This window comes from Syngnathus scovelli, chromosome 13 (genome assembly GCF_024217435.2).
Source record: "Syngnathus scovelli strain Florida chromosome 13, RoL_Ssco_1.2, whole genome shotgun sequence".
In the NCBI taxonomy this organism is placed as follows: domain Eukaryota; kingdom Metazoa; phylum Chordata; class Actinopteri; order Syngnathiformes; family Syngnathidae; genus Syngnathus; species Syngnathus scovelli.
In genome coordinates, this window is record NC_090859.1 from 11,548,071 (window position 1) to 11,571,820 (window position 23,750).

Sequence of the window (23,750 nt, forward strand, 5' to 3'; positions counted from 1 at the left end):
TCCCACCTGTGTCCTTTCCACCCCCCCCCACTATATTTTTAATTAAATATATCAGGATTATATATGTGCATTAATGTGAGTTGAATATAACACATGATTTAAAATACAAATAAAGTTTATTGTGTGCATTCAACAGGTCTTAAATGCTCACTACCCACTGAGTCCTGCCTGAATGGAGGAAGGTGTGAAGCCGCCCCCAATGGGAACGGAGACTGCAAGTAAGTAAATCAAAACATATACATTGTTGTTCTGCCTTTCAATCGGAGTACTTTTGGGAGTAGAAGAAAAAAAAAAAACAGGGCAAGCCTCATATTCCCTCATTCCCAATTCCAGCCTTTTAGCAGCCCCTGCGCCCGGCAACCAGAGGCCCGGCGACCCTCCTCTAGCTCCGGTGGATTTTGTTTAGTTTTACCGCCACCATAGGGACCAACCATTCCCTCAAAAAAAAAGGAAAGAAAAGGCCTCGACGGGCCTGGAGATGTGCGGAAGGAAGGGCCAGTGGGACAAAAAAAGCCCCCCCCCCTCCTCCTCCATCCCCAGCGCCCGTTAATGAATGCAAGACCCCCTCGACTGCAAAGTGCGAGTGCGCGTCCAGCCCTAAATCTTGTTTTTCTGCTCTTTCACTGGGGCGACAGCTGGGGCTCGCCCGCCGCCCGTCGCCCATTGTTGTGCAGCGGGGAATAATGCTGTGTGACTAATCGGAGTGGGCCTTCCCATCATGCCGCAGACACCCCAAACCTCTGGCGCAAACCCCTCCCACCCAGAACCCCACCACATCCAAAACCCTTGTGTCCCGCTTACTGAATGGATAAGCCCCCCCCTTCTGACCTCAAGCCTTTGCATCACTCGTGTGTGTGATCTCCATTAGAAGGCCAGATGGCTGTGAAATCTAATTGGTTTAGATGTCAACAGAGTGAGATTGATTGGACTAAAGTGCTGAAATTTGAAGGCAAACAAGTGTGTGTGGGGGGGGGGTAAAATGTTGCCTATTTATTTGATATCTGTTGATCCTTTTGATCTTCCATCCGGCTCACCCAATGTTTGGTTGATGGTTGGATCGTAAAGACGAGTCCAAATGATCCCCTCGGTCCTTGTTGAGGAGTCGCTTCCTCAACTGTGGTTCCAGGGTGGGCCCCCTCATCTTCCCCCCTCGGGGCATGTGGTGGCGGCAGGCGCCTCCTCTCCTCCGTTGGGACAAAAGGGCGAGCATTGAGGATGCGATGCGACTAGCCCGAGGCCATCAATTCACAGTATCTAATCGGCGGACTCTGTCCACACGCGTGGATATGCTCGCATCCACACGGGCTCTCCTTTGCCTCCACAAAGAAGTTCCTGTGTGGCTCGGCCCCCGATTGAAAACAGACAGGATAGATAGTCGACGCGCCGTTCTTCCTCTTCCTCCTATTAATCATCCTGAGCCGAGCAGCCATCAGTCAAGCAAGCGTCGGGAGAATCCATTCAGCACGGAAGCATATGGTGACACAGTTGTAAGGGGTAAAGATCCAAATCCTCTTTGGTGGGTTCCCACAAGGCGTGAGAACCCCGAGTGTAAATTCACTCGTCGGCTTAGCGTGGGTCTAAACTGGTAATCAGATGTCTTTTTATCTGTTGTTTTGTTTTTATCCCAATGGGTTTACTGGGATTATAGATCTCCGTTTCGAGACAATGCCGCTGCCCCCACCATGTAGGAAATGTAAAATTTCATCCATCCATTTTTTCATTAGACTTGTGGTTTACAAGATACTGTAAATATTGGCAAACTGAAGTTGCAAAACCGAAAAAAAACCAAGGAGGAATAAACAAACCCAGGAAACACCTGCAACTGCTTGAAATCCAACATTTCCCCAAAATAGACCACCGGCCGGCTGGATCGGACCTCTCCGACCTTGCACCGAGCTGCACATAGCCACGGTAAAATGTCTGGCTGGCAAAAGCCCTTCTGCGGCGGGCTCCCAAGTAGCCCGCAAGCACAAAGCCATGTTCCTCAAGGAATGCCGCACTTCATTTGTCCTCCTATAGGATTACCAGCATGCTCCTCCGGGCTCATCTCCATGTGAGCCTAAGCCCATCAGAAGTGTACAAGTGTGCACCCCCCATTGCCTGGATCCCCCGATGCCAAGAGTCAAAGGGTGCATGGCTGTTCCTGTTCTGTTGATGGCCTGTTAGTGCCTTTTACGTTCTCATCATTTGACCTTTGCCCTCTTCCAAAGAAGCACTCCAAAAACGTTTATCTAATTTCTTGCTATTTTGTGGGCTTAGTTTCACTCATGCTCTGGTGTCGAAACGTCCACAAGACACACTTCAAACCGTTCAACTCTTGCGCTGGTGGCTCAGCGAGGGCCAGAGGGCAAATGGTTCAGCGAATGCGTGCGACGGTCCATCTGTGCTTTAATTACGGAGGAACCCGACAACGGGGCGGTGTTGGATTTCCGCTGAAAAAGACACAAATAGATGGGAAAAAAAAAAAAAGATGACAGCTGGCAAGGGTGGCATAGCGTGAAGCGAGGATGAAAGATCAACAGAGATTGCAGGTCGAGTGGCAGATGCCAATCAGCTGAGTGGATGTTTGTGCACCGCGTGAGGTGAAGCGACCAGCGTCAGACGCTTGTAAATCGAGACAGGAAATAGCCAATGGCTCCGGTGAGAGGTTTTTGAGAAAACATAAACTTCTCCACAGCGTTGGTATTTTCCACGCCACAATCGGTCTGGTTTTGCCTCGTAAGTGGGGGATAAAGTCACCACGGAGAATGGCAGATGGCAGGCCTGGCCCAGTCACTCGGGAGGGTGTGCGAGGATACATTGAGAGGGGAAAAGGCAAAAGAGGCACCCCCCACCCCCCAACCAACACAAAAGTGCTTCGGGTCAGAGGTTAGGGGAGCATCTGCTCCGGGCCTGAGGGGGACATTGCATCGTCGGGAGAGACCTGTTGCCGTGTGGGTGGGTGGATCTTATTCAGGACAAAGACCATGCGTCAAAAAGCAGTTGAGACCAAAAACAAACATTGATCATCTCATTTGTTTTTATGGCATTTATTTGTTATCCATGGTATCCAGCTACTATGCTAAGTATTTTTTTTTTTTTTTACTACATAAATCTGTCGAGGTATCGGTACTCACAACTGTAGCTAATACCAGTATTGGCTCCGCCCACAAAAATAGTAAAATGCCATTTATTTTATTTAATCTTCAGAAAATTTGCTAAATTGGGATATATAGGTCTTTCTTGAAAATAATCTGTCATTGTTTTTTTTTGGGGCAAATTCTATGTATCAAAAGTACTTGTGGTATCGGTACGTGGTATCGGTATCTGCGACTACTCGAGAATCAAGGAATCAAACCGCTTTTTCTTACTATGCTGAGGTGGAATTTGAATCGGGGATACTTCAAAGCCTCCGTGAATGCCTTCGCAGCCTTGTGCCGATTGTAACCGTCTGGACTCCCCGTGGTGCACACGGGCCCGTTAAGAGGTCTCACCTCTCTAAAGTCAACAAGAGAAGTTTCGGCAGCACCGTGTGACACCGCGGTGGGGGAGGGATGCTGGAAAAGGGGAACTAGATAGAGAGCAAAACTTTGGGGAATATATATTAAAAAAAAAAAAAAAAGAGAGAGGAGTTAAGACCTAAAGTGTGTTTGGGCTGAGAAAAAGGCAGAAGTTGCAACAGCTGACTTCACATGATGTCCCCCCGGAGGAGATGTTGGCTTGCCGCCCCCTCCAGCGGGACAAGGGGGGTGTCGGGAGAAAGAAGGAGTCTTGTCCAACAGCTGCCCTCATTAACATGCGCACCTGCTCCCTGCGGAGACGCAAACAGATGCCCCCCCCCCCTCCCCCCCCTCCAAACCGACACACACACAGGCCCAAATTCAAACCATAGCACTTTTTTTTTTTTTTCCGCTGAGCAAACAACAGCATTGCAATTTACAAGAGACAATGCAAAACAGATTATTATTGTTGCGTAACCTGTTTTTATTTTTATGGCTTGCAACATTTTAGCAGGGGCTGCACGGTGGGCCATTGGTTGGCATTACTGCCTCACTTCTTGTGCAAAGTATATATGTTCTCAACTAATTAAGAATGATTTAAAAAAATATGTTAAAAAAAATGGTTTTGAAAATACAGTATTTTAAACATATACACAATTTTCTTTTCCGAGTCACCCATAATGAACCCGTGACCCATTTTTGGGTCCCACTCCACCAGTTGAGAATCACTAGACTTGCATGGTCCACAAATCATTAAGATTATCTAGACTCCTGTAATAGTTTTTGCATCTATTCAGCATTTCCCCCTCCTAAAATTGGCACATTTTAATAATTTTTTTTTTCATTTTTTAAAATTAACATAGTTCATTAAATAATTTGTTAATTTGTTATGAGTAATAAATTACAAAAATTTCAATGACTTACTGGTTCATTATAGTAATACTGATTATTTAAGAATAGCAGGAACATTTTAAAATTCATTAAATTGTAATTTTCTTGTAATTTTTTATAAATAACATTTTAAAATGAGCATTATTTTAAATATTTTAAAAAAAACATACAATTTGAAGATGCACATTGACGTAGACATTTTAACTTGGATCGGCTTCAGCTCAACCGTGACTCTAAAACGAGGACAAGCAGAAAACGAACAATCACACTCCGCAAGCAATGTGACTGTAGCAGCATCTTCGCTTTTGTGTCTGAATGGCAGCAAGGAATTTTTGGTGGAGGCTTATGTCCTGAATGCACCGCTTCATGGTGGGCTTCCATGGCGCGGCATGGTCCCCTTGATCTCCGCGCTCATTGGGGATGAATGTGGACAACGTGGGGGCTGAAAGGTAGCCAGAATGGGCCAGACTCTCCTATGGGGTCCCTCGCCTCAGCACAAAGTATTTTTAAGGTTCAGAGAGAATCTAATCCGGAAGAACAACACCCCTGCCGGAGCGGGTGGGAAAATATGAGTGCACATTTTCCGACTCGCACTCACATACAATATTTTCTTGTGAAGTGTGAGTCAGGAGACATTTTCGGATTGGTTGATTAGTTCGCAAAACTACTCAAAAACTTTATTTTGAACACACCCTCCAATTAACAGACCCGTTTTCTTCTCACCAGGTGTCCCAGTGACTACGTAGGCAACCGATGTCAATTTCCCAACCCGTGCAGCCCGTCGCCGTGCCGCAATGGCGGCGAGTGCCGCGCCGTCTCCCACGGCAACACTTTCGACTTCCGCTGCGTGTGCCGACTGGGTTTCACCGACCGCCTGTGCCTCACCCCGACCAACCACGCTTGCATGAGCTCCCCCTGTCGCAATGGAGGAACGTGCGACCTCATCTCGCTCACGGCCTTCCGCTGCCGCTGCTCGCCTGGATGGTCTGGTAGGACGATCAAATATTTTTGATCTTTTTATTTTTGCGAGGGATTATTACTAGAAATGTGTCAAAATGTCTTTGCAGGCAAAACGTGTCAACACCCCAACCCGTGCGCTTCCAACCCGTGCGCAAATGGCGGCCAGTGCTCGGCCTTCGATTCCAACTTCATCTGCACCTGCCCGCCGGCCTTCCACGGTCAAACCTGCAAGCAAGACGTCAACGAGTGCGCCCAGAGCCCGACGCCCTGCCTCAACGGCGGCGTCTGCGTCAACGAGGTGGGCTCGTACCACTGCCGCTGCCCTCAGGACTACAGCGGGCCGCACTGTGAGAACCGCTACGTGCCGTGCAGCCCGTCGCCGTGCCAGAACGGGGGCACCTGCGTCCAGAAGGGGGACAGCGTCTACGAGTGTAGCTGTCTGCCAGGTAAGAGATTGGAATAAGACTACATTTGCTTTTCTACCTAAAGCTCGGAGTCAAATCTGAGCAAGATGAATGACGGCAGGAAACGGTGGTGCAGACGTTTCCTTTTGATAACTCGACACAGCCAAAGTTGTGTTAAAGCCTTTTAAATTTAATGCAGTAGATGGACTTAGTTAACCTTCTCTAAACTTCCCAAATCAGCCAAGGAGTCATTTCACAATCTTCAAAAAGTCCCAAATAACACTAGAAAATATTTTAGTTCGATCTTGGATGTCAAAAGACATCACCATTATTCCAGCTGCATGATTTCAAACCAAGCACTTGTGTGTGTGTGTGTTAAAGTTGAATCCACGCTGTGTAATTCTTGCGGGTGTCCGTGCTGGAATGTGGCGAGATAGCAAAGCCCGGCGAACGCAGGCTGAGCCGTTGCTCGCTAGTTAATCATCCTGTAAAACTTGGCGCAGTTGTGACCGGATACATTTATTGTTCCTAATTGCATCCTCGTTGTGTTATCAGGATTCACGGGTCACAACTGTGAGCACAACATTGACGACTGCCCGGGCCACAGCTGCCAAAATGGCGGCGTATGTGCCGATGGAGTCAACACCTACAATTGTCAATGCCCGCCTCATTACACAGGTAAATTAGACATAAAAAATTCCTCACACGTGCCACGTCTGACTCATCCCAATTTCATCTCCCCAGGCCAATACTGCACCGAGAACGTGGACGAGTGCGAGCTGATGCCCAACGCGTGTCAGAACGGCGGCACCTGCCACGACACTCACGGGAGCTACCACTGCGTTTGCGTCAACGGCTGGACGGGAGACGACTGCAGCGAGAACATCGACGACTGCGCCAGCGCCGCCTGTTACCACGGCGCCACCTGTCATGACCGTGTGGCCTCCTTCTTCTGCGAATGTCCGCATGGACGTACAGGTATGAGCAAGTGGCAAAATAAGAATGAAAAGAAAAAAAAAATCCACCAATGATGTTCTTTCTCGGGCTGGTAGGTTTGCTGTGCCACCTGGACGACGCTTGCATCAGCAATCCGTGTCAGAAAGGCTCCAACTGTGACACCAACCCAGTCAACGGAAAAGCCATCTGCACTTGCCCGCCGGGTTACACCGGCTCGGCCTGCAACTCGGACATCGACGAATGCTCCCTCGGTACGCTCGCTTTCTCCTCCCTCCGATTTCACTTCTCAAGCAAACGCGTGATACATTTTGCACCTTTTTTTCAGGCGCCAACCCTTGCGAGCACGGCGGCCGCTGTCTCAACACCAAAGGCTCGTTCCAGTGCAAGTGTCTTCAAGGGTACGAGGGCCCGCGATGCGAGATGGATGTCAACGAGTGCATGTCCAATCCGTGCCACAACGACGCCACCTGCCTGGATCAGATCGGAGGATTCCATTGCATCTGCATGCCAGGTATGAACACCATGGAATAAAAAAAAAGGCACAAATGAAGTAACCGTGGTTTGATCCCGTTCAGGTTACGAGGGGGTCTTCTGCCATGTCAACACGGACGAGTGCGCCAGCCAGCCTTGTCTCAATAACGGCAAATGCGTGGACAAGATCAACTCCTTCCACTGCGAGTGTCCTCAAGGTGAGAAAATACCTCAGGACATTCCTTCCATTCTTTCTGTTCAGACATTACAGACAACACGAGTGGATCATTAACCTTTCCGTTAATGATTATGCTCAACCTCTCGACTTAAAGGTAAACAAAGAGTCTAAAACGTCTTTGGCGGGCACGGGCGTTTGTGCTCTAGCTTAGCGCCAAAACCGGAGGCAGGGATTGGTTTACGGCTCGCCAGTCTGAGCCCATTGTGTTGTTTGAAAGAAACTTTCAGGCCCGCGGGAGAGGGAAGGGAGGGCCTTTGAGTGGTGTTGCTGTGGAGTGCTTCATTAGGGAGGGAATACGTTTGATCACCAAGTATTCTTTGTTGAATTCCACCCGCAGGATTTTCAGGAAATCTGTGCCAGGTTGATATCGACGAGTGCGCCAGCACCCCTTGTAAAAACGGAGCCAAGTGTACCGACGGTCCCAATAAGTACACCTGTGAATGTGCTGAAGGTACGCCGTCTCTTTTCTGCTTTTGTATATATATTTTTTCGAAAACACGCCATTCATTTTTGCGTCCAGGTTACACAGGGCAGCATTGCGAGACGGACATCAACGAGTGCTACTCGGACCCGTGCCACTACGGCACCTGCAAGGACGGCCTGGCCTCGTTTACATGCTACTGCCGTCCCGGCTACACGGGCCGCCTGTGCGAGACCAACATCAACGAGTGTCTCAGCCAGCCCTGCAGGAACGGCGGCACTTGCCAGGATCGGGAGAACACCTATATCTGTTCCTGCCCCAAAGGCACCGCGGGTGAGCCCCTCAACAGGTGGAGAATGTTGATTCCATAAATGGCGCTTGGTTAATTTGTTCCCTCCGCTCCAGGTTTCAACTGCGAGATCAACCTGGACGACTGCAAGAGTCACCCCTGCGATTACGGGCGGTGCATCGACAAGCTCAATGGCTACGAGTGTGCGTGTGAGCCGGGTTACACAGGTGAGTGAGTTACAGGTGCAAGTGGGGGGGTCCCCCGAGCATAAGGAGGGGCGGACGGGACAGGTGGTTAGCGGACCCGCTCTGGCGGAACAATGGTGTCGGATTGCTTGTGTGCGATGGGCTTTGAAAGAAGCACTCTCCCCAACACAATCCACGAAAAAAAAAAAGACGCTTGAATAGAGTTGGTAAGACGAGCCTTTAAAAGGAAAAAGGAGTTTAATCAAATTTGTGTGATTGCAAGTCCTCGTCCTGGCCCGACAGAACCGGTTCTGACTGGTAGTGTCTGTGTGATTATGCTAAAAGAGGGCAAGCCCGGACCAAGTGTGTGCGTGTGCAGGCTGCTGTGTGCCCCCCCCACCCGCCTTCGTCCGATCTGTCTTTTTGTGCCGGCGTGGGGAGTGCGGAGGGCACGGCGGGACGCAAGGGGACAGAGGACTATTGTAACTGATGATGAGGCGGTTGGGCCCCTCCCCTCCTGATTGATGAAGAGTGAGGGAGGAGGGAGTCGGATAGGGGATCGGGAGGAGGAGGAGGGGGGGGGGGTTAATTGTTACTTGGCCGTGTGTGAAATGGGTCTGGCCTTCTGTTCCTGTAAACAAGTCTTGTGAGGTTAGGTGTCCCTGGATTGGGGGGTGGTGTGTGTGTGTGTGTGTGTGTGTGTGTGTATGAATAGGGAGAGTAGTCCCCCCCCCCCCACCTCCTTCCTGGCAGCACCTCCCCCTCCCAGGGCCCAAATGCTCCTTCTGCCTATTCAACAGGCTGCCATTCAATCGATGGCGGCAAGGCAGACCCCCCCATCTTCCCCCCCCCCTCCCCCTGGGGCCACCAGGCTCGCTGCTCCTGCTCTTTTCAATTGAACGCTCAGGGAGTTTTTAGTGTTCACTCTCTATTGTCCAAAAAGCCGCACTGTTCACCTCAATGGAGAATGGGGGGGGCTCAAAGAATACCACAGCACAGAGCAAAGTGTCCAGCTGTGCTTTGTTAATGTGCAGAAATTCATGTACAGGCATGTCAAAAAAAAAAAAATGGCGCCTGAAAATATCGTCGCATCCTTTCAGGAACAATGTGCAACATCAACATCGACGACTGCGCCATCAATCCGTGCCACAACGGCGGCACGTGCGTGGACGGCATCAACGGCTTCACCTGCCTCTGCCCCGAGGGCTACAACGACGCCACCTGCTTGTCTCAAGTGGACGAATGCGGCAGCAATCCTTGCATCCACGGCCGGTGCCACGACCTCATCAACAGGTGAGCGGAAAAGCATCATCGGATGATTTAATCGCCGAACCCGTGAGCGTGACACTTTTTTTTTTTTTTCCTCAATAAAGCTATAAATGCACCTGCGACTCTGGCTGGAGCGGCCCCAATTGCGACATCAACAACAACGAGTGCGAATCTAACCCGTGCATGAACGGAGGCACCTGTAAAGACATGACCAGCGGCTACCACTGCACATGCAGAGCGGGCTTCACAGGTCAGCCACCGCCATTCTCACCCAGTGCTTCTTTCTTTTCCGCCATCTAACCAAGTCTAATCCCGCACAGGACCCAATTGTCAAACTAACATCAACGAGTGTGCATCCAACCCGTGCCTCAACCAAGGCACCTGCATGGATGACGTGGCAGGATACAAGTGCAACTGTCAGCTGCCCTACACCGGTACGACACGCTTGCTATCAGGGATGCTTGTTTTTATCTTCACCATGTGGAAAGATCTGCCTGTCTGTGTTGGAGGGATAACATAGAATGTGTGTTTTCCTTGGAGGGAGGGGGGGTGATGTAGTCTGCCTCAAATGGGAGATCTCCAACTTGCTCCAACCCCCCCCCCCCCCCCCCCCCCCTATTCCCATTTCCGCCACGTCCTGTTTCCTGTCTGTGATCGCACAATAACAGGAAACAGGAAAGCCCTTCCTATTTGGTTAAGTCGTCATGGAAATGGATAAGGAAAGAGGGATGGAAAAGCGAAGCCCGTGCACTTAGTGCCGTTCAATCGTTATGTTTTTGTTCCCAGGTGAAAACTGCGAGACTTTGCTGGCTCCCTGCAACTCGAGACCGTGCAAAAATGGCGGACTATGTAAAGAGTCTGAAGACTACCAGAGCTTCTCATGCAGCTGTCCCGCCGGGTGGCAAGGTGTCTATTTCTGTCTTTATCCGGACGTGCATCTTCCGGCTCACGCAATTAACGACACCTTCCTTTAAATCAAGGTCAAACTTGCGAGATTGATATCAACGAATGCGTGAAAAGCCCGTGCCGCAATGGAGCGCTTTGTCACAACGCGATGGGAAGCTACCAGTGCAAGTGCTTGCCCGGGTACACGGGTCAGAAGTGCGAGACTGACGTCGATGATTGCAAGCCAAGTAAGGACTGTTTATAATATATTTATTTTTATTTTATTATTTTTTATTTTATTTTTTTTTACAATCAATTGATCATTTAGTATATTTATTTTGATTATTTTTTATTTTATTTTTTAAATAATTATTTTTATTTTCTAGTATATTTTTTTTAATCCCCCAATTTTGGCATACCAACCAACATCGGCTCTAATTGAACTCTCGTTTCAGATCCGTGCAGCAACGGCGGTTTTTGCCGCGACGGCATCAACACGTTCACGTGTACGTGCCCGCCCGGCTTCCGCGGCGGCAGATGCGAGCAGGACATCAACGAGTGCGAGAGCAACCCGTGCCGCAACGGCGCCAACTGCACCGACTGCGTCAACAGCTACACCTGCACCTGCCCGCCCGGTTTCAGCGGCATCAACTGTGAGATCAACACCAACGACTGCACCGACAGGTAGCTCCGCCCCTCGTTGCCAAATTTCAATTTCAGATCTGTTTCAACTCTATTGTCTTTCCTCAGCTCTTGCTTCAACGGCGGGACGTGCGCAGATGGCATCAACGCCTTCACCTGCCTGTGCCTGCCCGGATTTACCGGCAGCTACTGTCAATATGACATCAACGAGTGTGACTCAAGGCCGTGTCTCAACGGTGGCACCTGCCTGGACAGTTTTGGAACGTACAAGTGCACCTGCCCGCCGGGTTACACGGGGGTCAACTGCCAGGTAGGTTTCGATATCAATTGTTGTGTAGTTTGACGTTAACGTGTCGTCTTTGTTTTTTTTTAGAATCTCATACGCTGGTGCGATTCGTCCCCCTGCAAAAACGGGGGCCAATGCTGGCAAAAGGGGGCTTCCTACACCTGCCAGTGTCAATCTGGCTGGACCGGCCTCTACTGTGACATCCCCAGCGTGTCCTGTGAAGTCGCAGCTAAACAGCAAGGTAGTTATTGCTTTAAGGTCAGAAAAAGTACAAATTTGTTAACCGCCATTTTGTGTTTCCAGGTGTGGAAGTGGCTCACCTGTGCCGGAATTCCGGGCAGTGCTTGGACGCCGGAAGCACGCATTACTGCCGCTGCCAGGCAGGCTACACGGGCAGCTACTGCCAGGAACAAGTGGACGAGTGCTCCCCTAACCCGTGCCACAACGGAGCGGCGTGCACTGATTACCTTGGAGGCTACAGTTGCGAAGTACGAGATTGATTTGAAATTCATGTATAAAGTTCAACCACACAAAAGCTCAAGTCGGTCTCTTTCGCCAGTGTCTCCCCGGTTACCATGGCGTCAACTGCTCCAAGGAGATCAATGAATGCCAGTCTCAGCCCTGTCAGAATGGAGGCACTTGCATCGATCTCATCAACACATACAAGTGTTCCTGTCCCAGAGGAACCCAAGGTACATGATTGCACTCCAAATTTGCAAATCCAGACTCACCCCAATTCGTCCATCTCCCTCAGGTGTCCATTGTGAGATTAATCTAGATGACTGCAACCCGTTCAGCGACCCGCTGACCCACGAGCCTAAATGCTTCAACAACGGCAAATGCGTGGATCGCATCGGGGGCTACCAGTGCGTGTGCCCGGCGGGCTACGTGGGCGAGCGCTGCGAAGGCGACGTCAACGAGTGCTTGTCGGATCCTTGCGACCCCCGAGGCTCTTACAACTGCATCCAGCTCACCAACAGTTATCGTTGCGAATGCCGCACCGGATATACAGGTAAGGATTTTGTGGAGACGTGCGTGTCATCAATCGGTAACGTAATCAATGTCTTTTATTTTTACCAGGCCAGCGTTGCGACAAAGTTTTTGACGGCTGCAAAGGAAGACCTTGCAGGAATGGAGGCACGTGTGCGGTCGCCAGTAACACTCCTCATGGCTTCATTTGCAAGTGCCCACCCGTGAGTGAAGCTCCATCCTACTCTCAGTATTGATCATTTCAGTTCTCATCTTATTAATATTTGGATTATGACCATCGTGTACCTCCGTCCTATTAGGGCTTCACTGGCTCCTCCTGCGAGTACGATTCTCGCTCCTGCGGGAATCTAAACTGCAAGAACGGAGGCACGTGCGTATCGGGCCACCTGGGCCCGCGCTGCCTGTGCCCACCGGCTTTCACCGGACCCGAGTGCCTGACCCCGACCGACAGCCTCTGCATCTCCAACCCGTGCTACAACGGCGGCACTTGCCAAATCACGCCCGACGCGCCGTACTTCCAATGCAGCTGTCCCAGCAATTTCAACGGCCTGCTGTGCCACATCCTGGACTACTCCTTCGTGGGTGGCTTCGGTCGTGACATCACACCTCCACCGGAAGTGGAGGTGAGCTGCGAGAACCCCCAGTGCGACGAGTGGGCCGGCAACCACATCTGCGACTCGCTGTGCAACAACCACGCGTGCGGCTGGGACGGAGGAGACTGCTCCCTGAATTTCGACGACCCCTGGCAAAACTGCTCGGCGGCTCTGCAGTGCTGGCGCTACTTCAACGACGGCAAGTGCGATGGCCAGTGTAACAGCCCCGGATGCCTTTACGATGGCTTTGACTGCCAGGGCCAGGAAGGGCAATGCAAGTAAGTCTGAAAATGGTGAAATAGAAATTCCACAAATTGTCAAAAATGATCAAGTTGATGAATACTGTTTGATCCCACAGCCCACTTTACGACCAGTACTGCAAAGACCACTACGCCGACGGCCACTGCGATCAAGGCTGCAATAACGCCGAGTGTGAATGGGACGGCCTGGATTGCGCCAACAACATGCCAGAAAAGCTAGCAGATGGACATTTAGTCCTGGTGGTCCACATCTCGCCGGAGCAGCTTAAAAATCGCTCTTCGGCCTTCCTCAGAGACCTCAGCGGGGTTCTTCACACCAACGTGGTGTTCCGCCGTGACGCCAAAGGGGAGCCCATGATCTTCCCTTATTACGGCAACGAGCAGGACCTGGTGAAGCACAACGTGCTGAAGCGCTCGACGGACGGCTGGCCCGAGTGGGCGGCCATGCCGGCCAATGTTTTGGGTCAAATGAAAGACACCGTGTCTGCCATGGTCAGCCCACGCAAACGCAGAGAGCTGGATTCTCTGCAAGTCAAAGGGTACGTACCACGTCATTTTCAAACCATAATTCCCGCCAGAGTATCCATTGACAATTCTCTGCTTTCTACATGTAGGTCGATAGTCTACCTGGAGATCGACAACCGCCAGTGTTACCAGCAATCCAGCGAATGCTTCCAAAGTGCCACGGATGTCGCAGCGTTCCTCGGAGCGCTAGCGTCCAGCGGGAATCTCCACGTTCCCTACATTGAAGCTGTCACCAGTACGGATCTTAATCTTTCCTGCGCATATTGACATCACTTGTAATACTTGAGTGACCGTGACTCTTTTTTTTTTCCAGGTGTGAGACCGACTCCTTCAAGTTCAGAGCTCTATCCCATGTACGTGGTCTTCCTGGGATTAGCAGCGTTGGGTTTCGTCAGCCTCGGCGTTTTGGTGTCACGCAAGCGACGACGAGAACACGGCCAGCTTTGGTTCCCGGAAGGATTCAGAGCGTCAGAGCCCAGCAAAAAGAAACGCAGAGAACCGGTTGGGGAAGATTCTGTCGGACTGAGGTGAGAATGCATCCTGGGATATGAAGGCCGTGGCAGGTCCGAGTCATCTCATTTGATCTCCTCTTTCATTTCAACAGGCCTATGAAAATATGTGACATCAACCTCATGGACGACAATCAAAACGAATGGGGCGACGAGGATCCCGACTGTAGGCGTTTCAAGGTGAGCCAAAAATTCGAATCATCAATAAAACAGCACTTTTTGATCATCGGTTTCATGTTTGCAGTTTGAGGAGCAGTCCATGCTGGATCTGAGGGACCGAACTGACCAGAGGAAATGGACCCAGCAGCACTTGGATGCGGCCGACCTGCGTATCGCGTCCGTCGCCCCGACGCCTCCCCAAGGGGAGACAGAGAATGACTGCATGGACGTCAACGTCAGAGGACCAGGTTCTTTCTGCTTTTCCACTCCTTTCATCTGAGCTAGAAGATGAGCCTTCAACCAGATTCATCCCTTCATCTCCTACTTGTCTTTTCCAGACGGCTTCACCCCACTGATGATCGCCTCGTGCAGCGGCGGAGGACTGGAGACCGCTAACAGCGAAGAGGAAGAGGATCCTTCCGCAGAGATCATTACAGACTTCATTTACCAAGGCGCAAACCTCCACAACCAGACGGACCGCACGGGCGAGACGGCCCTCCATTTGGCCGCCCGCTACGCCCGCTCCGACGCCGCCAAGCGCCTGCTGGAGTCCAGCGCCGACGCCAACGTCCAGGACAACATGGGACGCACTCCTCTTCATGCTGCTGTAGCTGCTGACGCACAGGGGGTGTTCCAGGTAAATCCCTGGCGCCTAGATATGATATTGGAATTGTCCGTCTGTCCTAACAGTTAACCAAATAATTTTTTTGCAGATTTTAATCCGAAACCGTGCGACGGATCTTGATGCGCACATGCACGACGGGACAACGCCGCTGATCCTGGCTGCCAGGTTGGCAGTTGAGGGCATGGTGGAAGAGCTCATCAATTGCCACGCCGACGCCAACGGCACCGACGATTCTGGTAGATAACACTTTCTACACTTCCGTACTTCATAAAGTATTATGGTGACTCACCTCCTTCCTCTTTTTTTTTTCCTTTGCAGGTAAATCTGCGCTTCACTGGGCCGCGGCTGTCAACAATGTGCAGGCTGCAGTCATGCTGCTGAAAAACGGTGCCAACAAAGACATGCAAGACAACAAGGTTTGCGGAATAAAATCATTTGACAAGTGCAGGAGTTCACATATTTGCAAAATATGATACGATGGTTATGTTTTATTTTTTTTTTAGGAAGAGACGCCACTCTTCCTCGCCGCACGTGAAGGAAGCTACGAGACAGCCAAGATTCTTCTGGAGCACTTTGCTAACCGTGAGATCACCGACCATCTGGACCAGCTGCCGAGGGATATCGCCCAGGAGCGCATGCACCACGACATCGTGCGCCTGCTGGACGAGTACAACGTGGTCCGCAGCCCGGGCCTTCACGCCGCCCCTCTTAGCACCTCCTCCAGTCTTTCGCCATCGCTCTGCTCGCCCAATGACTACCTTAGCAACCTGAAACCCAACTTGTCGGTCAAGAAGGTGCGCAAAGGAGGCAAAGACGGCGGCAAAGACAACAGGGTGAAGAAGAAGAAGTCGCTGGACGGGAAGGGCAATTTGCTGGACACGTCGGCCGTGCTGTCCCCGGTGGACTCCCTGGAGTCCCCCCACGGCTACCTGTCCGACGCTGCCTCTCCTCCCATGACGTCACCATTCCAGCAGTCACCCCCGATATCCCTCAATCATCTTCAAGGGAAGGGCGACTCGCACATGGGTCAGATGAGTATGCCTTTTGATCCCAACCCACCTCGACTTTCCCACATGCCGGTGTCCAGCCCTAATAGTCAGGGGAGCACGTCTATAGGGGGCGGCAGGGTCAGCCAGTGCGACTGGATGTCCAGGATGCACCCGGGCAGCTTCCACCAGGCTTCACCCATGTCCCACAACATGATGGGAGGCCTCAGCGGCGTCAGCACGGCCACTTTGTCACAGATCATGGGCTACCAGAACCTACAGACCACCCACCTGGGCTCGGCAGCTCACATGATGCAGCAGGCCCACTCGCGCCAGCTGCAACACCAGAACTCCAACTCGGCCACGGCCGGGCAGTCCATGACGCAGAGCTTCCCTGCCATGGAGCTGAACGGCGGCAACGAGATGCAGCAAAACAACGGGCGCTCCATGGCCATCCACAGCGTGATGCCCCAGGAGACGCAAATCCTCGGGGCCCAGTTCCTCACCCCTCCTTCTCAGCACAGCTATTCGGGGCCCATGGACAACACACCCAACCACCAGCTGCAGGTGCCCGACCACCCGTTTCTGACGCCCTCGCCCGGCTCGCCCGACCAGTGGTCCAGTTCGTCCCCACATTCCATGTCCGACTGGTCGGAGGGCATCTCAAGTCCACCGACCAGCATCCACTCGCAGATGAATCTGATCCCAGAGCAGTTCAAGTAGGCTCTTATGCAATGTCCAAGCAGGAGACCCGACACTGAAGATCCCAACATGGTCCTTAGTTTTATACTACTAACAATTGTTTTTGTACCTTTTTATTTATTGATGTGCTTGTTTGACCTGAGAATATAAAGAAGATGCTTTTATATTTATGTTTTTCTAATTTTATTTTTTGTTCTGTATGGATGGGAAGAATAGACACATTTAAAAAAGGAGTGTCAGAAAAAGAGACTCCCTGTTGTGTACACTGGCTATTTATTTCTCTTTGGTTGCTACATTCACTGGATTGTTTTCTTTTGCTTATTCCCTTTTACGAGGTGTAATTGGGATTATGTTGCATTATGTATATAGGACTTTGTTTTCTTTAAATATTTTCAGTATTAACTTTTTTTTTTTTCAAGTGACACACATGCCACATTGCATTTTGCCAAGTCTTATCACTGAGTATCTGTTAGATGATCAAATATATTTCAAGGGACGCTTGCCAGAATGTGGTCTTGCTGCCTGCTTACTGAGATCCTGTTAGTTACTCTTGAAGATTGAGAGATGCGATCCAAAAAAGGAGAAGTGCATCCAAATCAATCTGAGCCGTTGATTGACCGTTGATTGAGAATGTGGTATTTTTGCGACGAGAAAGAAGACATTATTACATATTTGATCGCAAACCAATGTTTATGGTTACCATGTTTAACCTGTCAAGTGTTAACTTGCGGCCACTGTTTCTTGAAAATGTTACAGTTCAAGTTAGTGCCAGTGTGGCATTTAGTTTTTCCCCCAAAAAAGCAAATGTGCATTTGTGGGATTTCTTGCATAATGTATGCAAGGTGGAAAAGAAATGTGTGTAAGAAATACAGTTAGGGACCTTAACGACAGCTTCCCTGCACTTTGTTGAGATGTGTAGGGTAGGCTGTTGAAACGTCATGTTTTATAAACTAACTCAGAGGTTAAATCTTTTTGTTAAATGAAGGTGTAATTTAAAAAAGGTATCAACCTTGATGCAAAGTTGTAGTTTGCAAATTACTTCCTGATAAATAAAATGTGTAAAAACGAACTTGATTCAATAAAAGCTGTTGCTTAAAATTAAAAAATAAAAATGATTCTTGTGTTTTTTTTTTTTATCATGAAAGCTGTATTGATGTTGCAGAGAGAGAGAGAGAGAGAGAGAGAGAAATGGCGACCGGAAGTTAGCACGCTACCGGTTCAATATGTCGGACCGTCAAAAAGAAAAAAAAACATGTCGGACGACAATACAATAAATTGTTGTTTCACATCTCAAAATATTAATAGTGTACATAAAATACACTTGTAGGGTATACATATGATAAAACTGAATGAAAATAAAAATTTGAATTTTTAAATCTCACTCGTGAATGACTTCCGGGTTGCAGTGCCCTTTCTTCCCCTCCATCCGGCGGCTACTCAGCCTTCTCTCAGCTCAGGGAGCAGGACGGTCACCGCAAGACTCCAACATGCTGTCAGTACGCGTCGCAGCGGCTCTTGCCCGCGCACTCCCTCGCCGGGCCGGCTATGTAAGCTCATCTCACGTCAATTGAGCCATTCTTTTTAGTTCGTTTCATTGTGATTAAGGAGGTCTTTAGCATGAAAAATCATGGCGGAGTTGAGTTAGCGGACGTGTTAGCATGCGGAGGACACCGGGCCTGTCACTTCGCCAACACTGCTAATCGACAAGTACATTTATTTATTCTTCGTTTATTCATCGCATTGATAAGTCGCCCTTCAGTGTGAATGACGTCAACGCACAGACATTAGCAGTGTTGTCAGTCAACAGTGAATTTTCCTCTGAAGGTCACGTTTGCCCAGTTTACCATGCAAGCTTATGATAAAAACATAACATGCCAGCTTCATGCAACTCTCTGAATTCATCGCACGATATCTAGGCCTTCTTATTTATGTGACAAGTCCATTTTCGCTACAGTCTGCTGGTCTTTATGGATGATGTCAAGTATGCTAATTGTTTGTTTTTACTTTGTCTTTGTTGTATTTTAAAGGTGTCCAAAAATGTTCCTGCAGCATGTGTGGCAGTCAAGAACCTCCACACCACCCACCCATGGATGCAGAAAACAGGTAATTGTGGGAAAAAGTAAAGTAAAAAAGACATTTTCATTGTGTTTACATTATGTTAAGTGAATAAATAAAATATATATTTTCATCGACTGCAGTTAAACCTATTTTTTATTTTAGGTGTCCATCCCTAAGTGATCTTTGAATTTCAGACCTCCCTTTTATTTTTTACTTAAACTAAAGGCACTGCCGAGGTTTCTTCTATTCTGGAGCAGAAGATCATGGGAGCAGACACCAGTGCTGATTTGGAAGAGACCGGCCGAGTGTTGTCCATCGGTGATGGTATCGCCCGAGTCTACGGTCTCAGGAACGTGCAGGCTGAGGAGATGGTGGAATTCTCATCCGGACTTAAGGTTCATACTTAACCACATGGTTAAATGAAATTTAAAATTGTCCACAAAAGAAATCACTTATCCTTTATTTTGTTTCTGCTCATTTCCAGGGAATGTCCCTGAACTTGGAGCCCGACAACGTTGGCGTGGTGGTGTTCGGTAACGACAAACTAATCAAAGAGGGCGACATTGTCAAGAGGACGGGTGCCATTGTAGACGTTCCCGTCGGCGAGGAGCTGCTGGGTCGCGTTGTGGACGCCCTTGGAAATGCCATCGATGGAAAGGTGATTAAAATCCTCAAGGCACAACTGCAACACTGCTGCATCATCACAAACTTTCTGTTTCCACTTTTCCATCACAGGGCCCCCTTGGCTCCCAGACCCGCAGGCGTGTGGGCCTGAAGGCGCCTGGCATCATCCCCCGTATCTCTGTGAGGGAGCCCATGCAGACTGGCATCAAAGCCGTGGACAGTCTGGTGCCCATTGGCCGCGGGCAGCGTGAGCTCATCATTGGCGACAGGCAGACCGGGTAGAAGGATTTATGTAATACAGTATTTCAGCACTTTGGAGTCCCTTTGGTGCGTTATACTGCCCTCTTGTGGCCGCATGATGCACACACCAGAGGAAGCCCAAATGGACATTTTCAGCATGGATGGAGCTGGACCACTTAAGTCTGCGAATACTTTTCCTCAGAAAAACCGCCATTGCCATCGACACCATCATCAACCAGAAGCGCTTCAACGAGGGCACCGACGAGAAGAAGAAGCTCTACTGCATCTACGTGGCCATCGGACAGAAGAGGTCCACCGTGGCCCAGCTGGTCAAGAGGCTGACAGACGCCGACGCCATGAAGTACACCATCGTGGTGTCGGCCACTGCCTCCGACGCTGCCCCGCTGCAGTACCTGGCGCCCTACTCGGGCTGCTCCATGGGCGAGTACTTCCGGGACAACGGCAAGCACGCCCTCATCATCTACGACGATCTCTCCAAGCAGGTGAGTTTCACGAAAGCGGACTGATCAGACATTGGTTGCTTTTTGGACATGAACATTTGAAAGTTAAGGAATGAAATGACTTGTGTTCCTCCGCCAGGCCGTCGCCTACCGTCAGATGTCCCTGCTGCTCCGCCGCCCGCCCGGCCGCGAGGCTTACCCAGGCGACGTCTTCTACCTGCATTCCCGCCTGCTGGAGAGGGCCGCCAAGATGAACGACAACTTTGGCGGCGGCTCGCTCACCGCCCTGCCCGTCATCGAGACGCAGGCCGGCGACGTGTCAGCCTACATTCCAACCAACGTCATCTCCATCACAGACGGACAGGTGGCCAGGAACCGCCGTTAGCTTCTTGTTGTATTTCTGCCAAGTCTTAAATTGGATCCACAAAAGATGCTGAGCACATATCACTGCAATTTTCTCCTTCAGATCTTCTTGGAGACGGAGCTGTTCTACAAAGGTATCCGTCCTGCCATCAACGTCGGTCTGTCAGTGTCGCGCGTCGGCTCAGCAGCCCAGACCAGGGCCATGAAGCAGGTCGGTTCCGCTCGCTAGGTCCCGTGTGAAGCGATCCACCAAATCACACCAAGCCAACTTGTTCCATCTGTTCCCCACCAGGTGGCCGGCACCATGAAGCTGGAGCTGGCCCAGTACCGCGAGGTGGCCGCCTTCGCCCAGTTCGGCTCCGACCTGGACGCCGCCACGCAGCAGCTGCTGAACCGCGGCGTGCGTCTGACAGAGCTCCTCAAACAGGGCCAGTACGGTAAGTGTGGACAGCAACAATCTGCTTTTGGGCTTTTGAAACTCTGCTGCCCGTCCTCCCGCAGCTCCCATGGCCATTGAAGAGCAGGTCACCGTCATCTACGCCGGCGTGAGGGGGCACCTGGACAAGATGGAGCCCAGCAAGATCACCAAGTTCGAGAAGGCCTTCCTGCAGCACATCCTGAGCCAGCACCAAGACCTGCTGGCAGCCATCAGGTAAGTTTTCCGCCCCACAATGTGATTAATAGCATGAATCAGTTTAGTTGTATTGCTTTTAATTTTAGTTTCACTAAAGATGTTATACATTTTCCCTACTTTTAATTATGTCAGAATTATTTTAAAGCCCCATTTTTATTAGTTTCACTTCATTGCCCCTCACCCCTGTAATTGCGCCACTGTTTTAAAACTACTTGAGTCTGGCAAGCCAGATGACTTTGTAGGAAATTAGCGCCCTCTGGTGGGCAAATGTCGAATGTTTATATTTTTAGGTTTGCTATTTTAGAAACAGGATTAGCACGTTTGAACATATTAATTCTGGATAGCTGTACAAAAATCTGGAATGATGCAAAATCGAACAAAGGCAGTAATACCTTTTTTTTTTTTTTTTTGCAGGGCCGACGGACAAATTTCTGAGGCCTCAGACGCCAAGCTCAAACAGATTGTGCTCAACTTCCTCTCCAGCTTTGAGTAACGTGCAAAAGGCATTCTTCACTTTTTATGTTGCGCTTTTGGTTGTGCTCCATGTGTGCTCCTAGCTCGCTCAGTTGGTCAACACGTCATCTCTAATGTACAGTCAAGAGAATAAAAAGTATTCCAACAATGCTCCACTTTATTTAGACTGTTCTGTGACAAGCACGTTATCTTAATTGTCCTTTTAGATAACAGATACATTTTCAATATCCCAAGTGATGGAACAAATAACATCTCAATTCACAGTACATATTTAGAAGTAAAACAATTTTAAAAATCAGATTTTATTAATGAATCAAATTGTCTGTTAAAACTGCAATTGTGAGAGATTGTGACTATTCATGTGAAACGTGGACACTAGAGTGATGTAATCATTTTAAGAGTGCAACCAAAAGCATACGTGCAAAAAGTGATAAGTGAGAAAATATGAAATTTCCACATCATTAAATAGGACCAAAATAAATAAGCTATAAATAGATACAAAAGCATAGATAAGACAATTTACACCCAGTACTGTTTGGTGTGCATGGCCGGCCGATGGTGTTTGTGTTTGGGCACGTTGTTCTGCTTGACGTAATAGTCGTAATAGTCCCACTCCAACGCTGACGCCAGCACGCCGTTGGACAAGCCGTCGCTGTCCTCTGACAAAATCCGCAGGGAGATGCCTTCAACACACCAATCTTTGAATGTCCCAGTCAAAAAGATACAGAATTCTTTATGCAAAAAACACCAACAAACCTGCACTGGCACCAAAGTCGCTGTCCAGTCCCGAGCAAGCCATCAGTGTGTTGGGACAGGAGCCCTCCGAGGGTGGGTGGAGGTAAGACCGGCATTCCATGTGTGCTTGGTCCAACCGGTGTAGAGCATCCGGGCTCAGCTCAGTCAGCATCCTGTAGGTGCTACTCCGATGGATGCCGGCCATGTGTTCCACTTCCTTGTAAACGCTCTAATCGGACAATTTGATGTAGAATTTAAGCAACCTCTGACACGACCTGGGTCCCTGTGCACCCTAAACCCGCTGCATCACGTGACGTGGATTTCACTCACCATGGGAGAGTTGGGCGGTACGAGGTTGTCGGCCTCTGATTCGCTGGACTGTGGCAACACCGGCGCGCTGTGACACCACTCGCCCAGACTGGGTCTCGCCGCCCGGATGCTGCTGGGCGCCCTCAAGGAACCGGATCCCGGCCTCAGCGGCCAGATCCCGTGCTGCCTACCGGACGAAGACGCCCTGGAGGAAGTGACCGGCGGCTGTGGCAGGACGGGCTCGGACAGCGACATGTACGGCCTCCGCGTGGAGAAGCCCTCCATGTCAGGTGTCCTCCGAGGCAACGCGGACTCCAGAAGCAGGAAGTCCTGCGCGTCCTTCCGGCGAGGCGGCCGCGGCCTCGCTTTGGAGAGGCGGAACAGTTTGTAGCCCAGGAAGAGGCAGTTGAGCAGGAGCAGCACGATTACAGCCGGGATGAGCAGCAGGACCACCAGGGTGAGGCTGACCACCGGGTAACCCTCGCTCAAGTTGGGGCTGGGTGGTGTGCTCTGACCTGGTTGCGACATTTAATCACGGAGGACATTAAAAGGGACACACACCCCTTCACCCCTCACTGATCTCGACTAAAAATCCACGCCGTGTAGGTGAGTGTGCACGTTGTTTTCCGTGTCAATCAGACTTTATGCTTGTTGTGCACCTTTTCTGCAAATGTGAACTTGGTTGACATCCAATGTGAAACCTAAGATATGCGCAAAACTCGAGTGTGTTTGCATGTGCGCCACAAACATTACAGAGCGACAGCTGCGAGCAATTAGGTTCACAGTGACGCATGTTGCTGTTCCACAGGTAGCCACAAGAGGGCGACAATTTACAGGATTATGTAGTTTCCTTGGGGATTTTGTTGATTGGAATGCGGAAAATAAAAAAAGCAAAAAGCTTTCTTTGTAAAGTTGAAAACAATTATATCGAAAAATAGCCAATTTTTGGCCAAAAGGGGCCAACCTTGGTCCTTTAAGTTGATTTTATTTAGCCCTTAGATGCAAAAGTGACTGTGCACTCTTCTATAAGTGGGTTAAAAATGATCAAAATGAGAAAAATGTGTTTTAATACCATTTTTGTCATTTTGGTAGAAGATGATCGAAGCAAACATGACAGGACAACTGG

General features: G+C 49.8%; 3 protein-coding genes across 4 annotated transcripts in view; 2 read left to right on the forward strand and 1 right to left on the reverse strand.

The window, feature by feature from the left end:
• The window catches only part of notch1a (notch receptor 1a), a 29,732-nt gene extending 11,894 nt beyond the window's left edge, over positions 1–17,838 (forward strand). For both annotated transcript variants that reach the window (XM_049737875.2, XM_049737876.2), the window contains exons 2-34: positions 137–218; positions 5,097–5,359; positions 5,438–5,776; positions 6,290–6,412; positions 6,479–6,712; positions 6,787–6,942; positions 7,017–7,202; positions 7,267–7,380; positions 7,738–7,851; positions 7,921–8,154; positions 8,227–8,337; positions 9,396–9,588; positions 9,669–9,814; positions 9,885–9,998; positions 10,351–10,470; positions 10,545–10,697; positions 10,905–11,133; positions 11,200–11,401; positions 11,465–11,618; positions 11,681–11,865; positions 11,937–12,069; positions 12,132–12,389; positions 12,458–12,570; positions 12,667–13,238; positions 13,319–13,759; positions 13,835–13,980; positions 14,059–14,272; positions 14,350–14,434; positions 14,499–14,661; positions 14,752–15,050; positions 15,127–15,274; positions 15,357–15,454; positions 15,542–17,838. In XM_049737875.2, the coding sequence (XP_049593832.1) occupies positions 137–218; positions 5,097–5,359; positions 5,438–5,776; positions 6,290–6,412; positions 6,479–6,712; positions 6,787–6,942; positions 7,017–7,202; positions 7,267–7,380; positions 7,738–7,851; positions 7,921–8,154; positions 8,227–8,337; positions 9,396–9,588; positions 9,669–9,814; positions 9,885–9,998; positions 10,351–10,470; positions 10,545–10,697; positions 10,905–11,133; positions 11,200–11,401; positions 11,465–11,618; positions 11,681–11,865; positions 11,937–12,069; positions 12,132–12,389; positions 12,458–12,570; positions 12,667–13,238; positions 13,319–13,759; positions 13,835–13,980; positions 14,059–14,272; positions 14,350–14,434; positions 14,499–14,661; positions 14,752–15,050; positions 15,127–15,274; positions 15,357–15,454; positions 15,542–16,747 (7,328 nt within the window). In that variant the 3' untranslated portion in view covers positions 16,748–17,838. The remainder of the gene's footprint in view (positions 1–136; positions 219–5,096; positions 5,360–5,437; positions 5,777–6,289; positions 6,413–6,478; positions 6,713–6,786; positions 6,943–7,016; positions 7,203–7,266; positions 7,381–7,737; positions 7,852–7,920; positions 8,155–8,226; positions 8,338–9,395; positions 9,589–9,668; positions 9,815–9,884; positions 9,999–10,350; positions 10,471–10,544; positions 10,698–10,904; positions 11,134–11,199; positions 11,402–11,464; positions 11,619–11,680; positions 11,866–11,936; positions 12,070–12,131; positions 12,390–12,457; positions 12,571–12,666; positions 13,239–13,318; positions 13,760–13,834; positions 13,981–14,058; positions 14,273–14,349; positions 14,435–14,498; positions 14,662–14,751; positions 15,051–15,126; positions 15,275–15,356; positions 15,455–15,541) is intronic.
• Positions 17,839–18,116: 278 nt separating this feature from the next.
• On the forward strand, positions 18,117–21,730 carry atp5fa1 (ATP synthase F1 subunit alpha). The gene is made up of 11 exons (XM_049737903.2): positions 18,117–18,273; positions 18,754–18,829; positions 19,010–19,179; positions 19,269–19,442; positions 19,520–19,686; positions 19,851–20,151; positions 20,249–20,473; positions 20,576–20,683; positions 20,765–20,909; positions 20,974–21,124; positions 21,521–21,730. The coding sequence occupies exons 1-11, from the start codon at positions 18,214–18,216 to the stop codon at positions 21,597–21,599; spliced, it is 1,656 nt and encodes a 551-aa protein (XP_049593860.2). The 5' UTR covers positions 18,117–18,213; the 3' UTR covers positions 21,600–21,730.
• hwa (huluwa) lies at positions 21,720–23,434 on the reverse strand. Its single transcript, XM_049737950.2, has 3 exons — positions 22,646–23,434; positions 22,337–22,544; positions 21,720–22,263 (listed from the first exon to the last, which is right to left on the reverse strand). Exons 1-3 carry the CDS (start codon positions 23,150–23,152, stop codon positions 22,100–22,102), a joined length of 879 nt encoding a protein of 292 aa, XP_049593907.1. The 5' UTR covers positions 23,153–23,434; the 3' UTR covers positions 21,720–22,099.
• Positions 23,435–23,750: the final 316 nt, after the last annotated feature.